Genomic DNA, 7,500 nt, shown 5'->3' on the forward strand with positions numbered 1-7,500 from the left:
TGGCATACACATGCTCAGCCGCCGTGTGGGAACATTCTCATACGCAGCGTTCATTAACTTAAAAGGATCATCCATAGGGACACGCGGCCATCTGGATACCCGCAGAATATACGGCCAGATTCTTTGGCTCGAGGAGGTTTTTAGATTTTCCAATGTGATCCCGCTGCACCCGCCTCTTACTGGCACCCTTTATAAAAGGTGAGAACTTGTTACTTTTATAGCGTTATATATCGGTTATAAACCATTAAGAAGAACAACGTCTGGGCTGACGGGTAGTAAAATACCTTTGGCTGGCGTGGATCGTCCTTCAGCGTGACACACTCTCTGTCTTTATACCCAACTCTTAAATTCATCGGGAGGACTTCTCCGTTTGTCCAGTCTCCTTTAAAAAAAAACCTCATTCATCAGGAGCTTATTAACATTTACTGGATGGATTGTTGTAAAGTCCATTCACTGATGACGTACTAGCATTAATAACTGCAGCCCCGCTGGCTTAGTACAAACAGAGAATGTCCTTATCAATGATTTCTTCACTTCTTCGCTTGATTGGTTCACAACTAATGGATGCACTGCCGTAACATTATGGAATCTAAATATATTCATGTGGATGAATCCTACTGACTCTGGTTATCCTCTGACTTCTTATCAAGCACCATCATCAGGATGAAAATGACATTTTAACATCTGATTGCTGTGTTAAAAAAAGAGATATAGATATATAACAATGGTTAAAAGCCTCTTAATAAAGCCTGTTGCTTTTATATCATTAACACATTATTACTGAAGAGCTGCCTTACAAAGCACAGTGTCATGCTGGAGGATGGAGGAATGGATTTCCCCACCTGAGCCACCCAGAGGTTGCATTTTTTAATGGCACACAGCTGACCTATAATGCTTATCACGCATGAATTAATACCATTTATAACTATTACTAGAACGTGATATTGATCTCAAAAAGAAAACGTGACGTGGAAATCCTCAGATGTGAAGAATGAGCAGCCGGCTCACTGGTTTCCTCTTAGCTTCACTCTGGAGTTCACACACACAGACTTGATTAAACGTAACCTAGTTAAATCGGTGTGTGTGTGTGTGTGTGTGTGTGTGTGTGTGTGTGTGTGAGAGAGAGAGAGAGAGAGAGAGAGTCGGTGTGACGTGATGGTGGCCCAAGTTAAGTTACTGTGAAGTTGTCAAATCCTCTGGCTCCACCCCCTTGGAGTGTGACAGCCGGTAACCATGGAAACGCTTGCCAGGAATCATGTTAATTGGATGAAATGACAGCTCACCCTACTTTGAGTAAGACCTCCTCCTATCCATCGTTGTCTGCTCATCACCCCCCTTCACACACACACACACACTCACACACACACACACCTCAACCCAATTAAGACGCAGCTTAGAAAAAGGGAATAAATAGGAGTGCAGGGTTGATATGGAGTAAAGGGGGATGGAAAGAGAGGGAGCAGGGAGAGAAAGGTACTTGCATCAGAGTGACAGATACAGCTTTTCTCATCTTTAAACAAAAGGAACGGCTCTGAATGTTTCATGCACTGCTGAATAAGTTATATCCTGTGTGTGTGTGTGTGTGTGTGTGTGTGTGTGTGTGTGTGTGTGTGTGTGTGTGTGTGTGTGTGTGTGTGTGTGTGTGTGTGTAAGTGTGTAGGCGTGCCTATACGTACCTCCCCTACATGTGTGTGTTTCCATGTGTCACATTAAAGCACAGTACTTACACAAAGTACCACCTTGTTGAGTATTGCAGTGAATCGTCTCCCCCCCCCCACCCGAAGTAAAATGACAGAAATCGACGTATTTGAAGCAACGTGAGAATGTTATATAATAGTAATCTTGTTGTTGTTCCAAATAGATGTGTGATAGATGTGTGCTGCGAGGTGGAGATGTACAGTATGTTGTGAACACGGCACAGAGGAGGACGACTGTGTTTCTAAGAGGGAGGAAATGGAAGGACAGGAGAGAGGAAATGAATTTGTAATATGAGTGAAAAGGGAAGGAGGGGTCACCTCAGGAAAAAAAAAAGAAACGGGGATGAAGCTCTTGGGGACTGCCCCCCTCCCAGTGTGCTCACATTAATGTTCCTGTCCAACATCCACCCACATCACTTCCCCCGCAGATCACTCAGTTACACACACACACACACACACACACACACACACACACACACACACACACACACACACACACACTGTAAGTATTAAGTATCCAGATGTACACAAATTAAACAGTGGACACATGCCAGTATGGACACGCACACAGAAAGGATGACTGACAGACACACAAACACCAAAAAACAAACAAACACTGCAGTCGGAAGTAACCGGGCTGTCGGGCCCGAGCTACGCTGTTGCTAGGCAACCAGGTGATTCCTCTAAAGAGCCTCTCCATGGGAGATTCCCTCGTTTGTGTGAGGGCATTCTGTGTGTGTGTGTGTGTGTGTGTGTGTCCAGTAAGTTAGTGCTGACACAGTGAGCGTACCACAATCTGGGATGCGACCATGGTAACAGCCCAGCAGGCTACAGGGGAGTTTTGTTTATGGCATTTGTAGTTTTTATTTATTTATTTTATTTTTTTTACCCTTTTCCTTTTGCTGTACGTTTTATTTATTCAGCAATTATGTATTTATATTTTATAGAGTACACAGAGTGCTGACCGTGGCATACCCACAGATGAGCGCATGACAACACGTGCACGCGGAAGCAGAGGAACACGAACACACGCACACACACACACACACACGCACACACACGCACACAGAGTCACAAGCAGTGGAAAATATTCAATTTGGGAAGCCTTGACAAATCCCTGAGGTGTTGCTGACGTTTATGCATGCTTCAAAGTATTCATAGCTGCTCACACACACACATGCAGACAGATTGAGGTGCTGATAACTACACACACACACACACACACTCACACCTTCACGTCATCAGCAGAACAGGATGGAGAGAGGGGGGAATGGGAGGTGACGGAGGCAGAGCCAGGTTTGTGACTCCTCGTGCTTTTAAATGGAGGCCGGTAACAACCCTGACAGGCGACTGTAACTCAGAGATTCATTAGAGCTCGTCACTATGGAAACCTCCAATCAGGGAGCAACCCAGATTTTTCCCTTCAACTAATGGGTCCAAGGAAATACCTGAGATCTTCCCCACACACACACACACACACACACACACACACACACACACACACACACACACACACACAATGCTGACCTTCTTTCTGCTAAAACGTAAAGTAAACATCTCTCGCTGCCTTGTAGGTTCTACGGCTTTGAGAAAGTACAGAGCTGAAACACAAACAGATGATGTCTCTCTCACATTATAAACACACACACACACACACACACGTGTCACACAGTGTTCGGGTCCCGGCAGTGAAGGATATGGATGGCAGACAGCTCGAAGGCACCAGGAGCGAGGGGGGCTGGTTTGGGTCAGAGCCAAAAGAACCACCGGTGCTAGAGTGGGGTATGGCAGCTCCTCCTTTTTCTCCTCCTCCTCCTCCTCCTCCTCCTCTCCCTCAACTGACACATGCACCTTCTCCCCCTCCTCCTCCTCATCCCCTTCCTCCTGCACTGGTCCTCTGTGCTGCTCATGCAGGTCTGAGTCCTGGCTGCCCGTCATGGCCGTGCTGTGAACAGCCTGAACCTGAAAGAGGGCGCAAAGGGGCAAAATGTTGATGCAGGTGTGTGTGTGTGTGTGTGTGTGTGTGTGTGTGTGTGTGTGTGTGTGTGTGTGTGTGTGTGATGTCGCTGCGTTGCCCTGTGGCAGGCACTGCAGCTCCCCATAAAAACGCCCCGGACCTGCCATCCTGTCCACGAGACCCTTCAGCCTGCAGCAACGCAGCAGAGAAAACAAAAGAGCCTTCTCGGCTCTTACCGACCTTTGGGAGAAGAATCACAGCCGGCGAGCAGTTCTGTTCAGGAAAAACCGGCCAAAAACCAAGAATCAACCAATCCACGTGAGCAAAAGGTGCAAACACGGAGTCAGCTACATGGAAGCACTTAGCCCCCTTCATTATAATCCTACAGCTGTACAGTTGAGTGATGACAACAGGCCATTACTGTTGATGCTTTAATCCAGACGGGCTTCAAACAATCTGGACATACAGGGAGGAAGTAGCTTACATGGCGTGTTCCTATAGCTGGAAAAATGAATAAAGTCTTTTTCATTTACAATCAATTTCCACTCACGATGATTAGTGTTACTTACAGCTCCCGGAATTATAATCTCTCCTTGAGCTATAATTTAACATAAAATCTCATGAAAGCGGGTGACATTGTGGAGCCACAGCAGCCCGCGGTTCATTTTATAAGCACTGATGGAGTTCCTAGGAGCACTGGAACATAATAATTATTAAATATCAGTTTAAATTAACAACGTAGTTAGAAGAGCACATTTGTTTCTGGGCTTTTTGCTTTCCTCTTTTACATTTCAGCACATTTCCTGCCTCATTGGGCAGCACAGTGAGTCTGGCAGGAAACGATGTGAGAGCATGTGACACAGTCCACGTTGTCTCAAGTAGCTCCACACTGGTCCTCCGCATGCTCAGCATCGCTCATTGATCCCCTGAGATTCTGGCAAATTGATTCCAAAGCCACCAATTTGTTATTGAGTAGCTGGATTATTTGGAAAAAAACAAAAAAAAAACAGGACAATAGAAGTCTGGGCCAACGAGGAGTCTGTGCCTACAGTCTGACAGGACCAGAGGAGGGCTGGCAAGTGTTTCTGTGTGTGTCTGTTTGATGAAAATAATGAGATTGAATCTGCCAGTAGCTTCTATGCTGTGTATGTTCATGGCACATCGCCTGGATTGTGTGAGGAGTCACGGTTTAAGGCTTTTTGTTACGCGGACATCAACCATTGAAGAAAAAAGAAAGAAAGCCGTATTTAGTTAAGAAAAGAAAAGAAAAAACCTGCTGATGAGTCTTTTAAAAAAAACCTCATTATGAGCCTCCCTTGCTAACGGCTGGGCCATGTGGAAATTAAATCATCCAACTGGATCTCAGAACCAAATCTGTAAAGACCTCGGAAACACATTAAGTTTCATACTGTGCAGTGTGCACTCATCGTCAAATTGCCTCCAATATTCTGCTTTTTTTTTTACCTTTTGCAACAGCGTCATGCTCAATAAAAGCACATAAATCCATGCATTCAAACCCTTTCAGTGCTCCACAGTGGTGTGTGTCCTCCTGGAGGCCAACCAGTGTCATGCACCGACGACGTGAGGCTTAAAGCCTTCCCAGCATGACGCTGAAACCACGAGCTGTCTAATTCATCCAATAATAAACTGCAGAAATCATCTTAAATGAGTCTCATCTCATCTTGGTGATATCAGATGATGTGGAAGACAACACATGCAGGCCCTAAGGCCACTCACTGCTATAGTTCCACACTTTACCTGCTTCCTATGGAACATTATTTATCATTTATTGCTCATTTGTGGAAGACACAGCGCCATTGACAAAGAGCGACATTTTTCTTTTGTGCCATTCCAGCAACGCAGAGCCGGGACATGAGCGCAAAGAAAGAAAGGAAAAAAGTCTAAAGCAGCAAAAAAAAAAAAAAAAAGCCCAAACTTTGCGTGCAGTCCTTACCGGGGAGCAGCGTCCATCCAACAGCGTCATTCACTCCGGGTCCGCCGTGCGCCCTGAGCTCCCGGAGCCCCGGTGCTCCATCGGAGAGCAGCCCGCTGGTCCTCCGCTTCCTCCTCCTCCTGCTCCTCTTCCTCCCCCCCTACCGATATCCAAACTCAGTCCGTCAGCCGGGACTCGGGAGGATGGAAAAAGGAGAGGGGACAGAATCAGACAGGGATGTGTCGCAGAAGTTTAAAAGTAAAGTTAGATGTTGAGCCGGGTGGCTCCCCGCGCGTCTGCGTCCCCCTCCGCCGCTGGACGCGCTCTGCGGCGTTCAGGTACCGGAGTTCAGGCGCACCGGGAGAGAGAGAGGGTGAGCTGCGTCAAGCCCGCCGCAGAGAGGCAGACCAGGCGTACCCTTCAAAATAAGACGCGTCTGCTCCCGGAAGCCACGCAGCCCTGACAAAGTGTGGAGTTCGATCAAATATTGGTTTATAGATCAGCTTATTGAGGGCAGCGCTTGATGCTTCTACAGGTGAGGTTTTTAGCATAATTAGCTGTTAAATATACAAGGAAACAGATTGTGGAATTATTTCATTTTCAGGTTGTATAAATTAGAAAAAAGCCAGGCTAAATGCTATGCTAAAGTGAAAGCCAATTAAACAATTAAAAATGTTATTTGTCAGGTGGTTTCTCTAATTGAATATATCGATGTGATCGTCTTTGTTGTCGGGTCTTGTATTGTGTCCTTCCATCTTCCACCGGTGCAGAACTGAATTACATATTTAATGAATTAATTAGAATAATAAGACACTGTTTGGACTCCGGCAGTTGTTTTATTTTGAAAGTCTCCAGAGCTTTTATCCTTAATATCGGTTAACTTGACACTCACGGAGCATGTGACCGGTGCACCCCATCCCAATATCCCTCTGTCTGCCTCTGCCTGGCGGTTATCTCACCAGCCAGGAGTGTGTGTGTGTGTGTGTGTGTGTGTGTGTGTGTGTGTGTGTGTGTCTGTGTGTGGGAGGATGTCGATTCACTAAACCCAAAGGTGTGGCAGAGCTCCAACACCTTGAAATCATCTTATGCTACGTCAGGTTTCAGAGGGGACATGAGGTTATATACTCCATATGGAAGTATCCAGATACTCATGAGTAAAAGTCACTCCATTAAAAAGTCAAAATGTTACATTAGTTCAGTAGAAGTGCAAAGGTTTGCATCAGCAAAATGTACCAAAAGAAGATCCTCTTTAATAAGGTCTAATAAACCTATATTTTCTTTTGATTATGGAGGGTTCACACATTATTGGTAACTTAATTAAAGTGGATTTATTGTTGGGGAGCTTTAATGTGTCAGCATGTAATATTCAATATGGTATGAGCTGATGATTTGGGTCCACATTGTAACCTAAAAAGAAGTCAAATAGGCTTAAATTCCGGAGTAAAAACTAAAATGGAAAGATGCAAGTAAACTACAAATACCACAAAACCTCTCTGCATTTTCCAATATGTAGCTTATATGCATATGATAAATAAGACATTTCTTATGAACCCACATCAAAGAAAAGGCTGGAATATTTAATGTGAGACCGGGGTGACCAACAGGCGGAGTGAAAAAGGCAGAATCGGCATCTTTAACGTCTTAAAATAGACAGAAAGTCAACAACTGCTCGTTTTTTTTTTCTGGGGGCTTCATCCAATTCCATAAAGGCTCGCCGAGTCCCTGGACCCCACTTTGGGAACTAATATTAGAGCTGCAGTCAGTCGGTCTGAGCAAACAGCTTACAGGGAGCACCAGTCTTAAACGCTCTCCTGCTAATTTTTCAAGATCTACATACGGCCTCCGAATCATTTTCTGGGGGGGTGTGTTTGATGTTTACGCGGCAGCAGATCTGAGGGGCTCTAATGCTCATT

The 7,500-nt window shown here is 45.3% G+C and overlaps 1 protein-coding gene across 1 annotated transcript; it reads right to left on the reverse strand.

Moving 5' to 3' along the window:
- Positions 1-2,922: 2,922 nt before the first annotated feature.
- On the reverse strand, positions 2,923-5,760 carry LOC311011561 (uncharacterized protein; the record flags this gene model as incomplete). Its single annotated transcript, XM_084006595.1, has 3 exons — positions 5,609-5,760; positions 3,359-3,659; positions 2,923-3,047 (listed from the first exon to the last, which is right to left on the reverse strand). Exons 1-3 carry the CDS (start codon positions 5,636-5,638, stop codon positions 2,923-2,925), a joined length of 456 nt encoding a protein of 151 aa, XP_083862721.1. The 5' UTR covers positions 5,639-5,760.
- Positions 5,761-7,500: the final 1,740 nt, after the last annotated feature.

This window comes from Eutrigla gurnardus (assembly GCF_963514095.1).
Source record: "Eutrigla gurnardus genome assembly, chromosome: 3".
Classification (NCBI taxonomy): domain Eukaryota; kingdom Metazoa; phylum Chordata; class Actinopteri; order Perciformes; family Triglidae; genus Eutrigla; species Eutrigla gurnardus.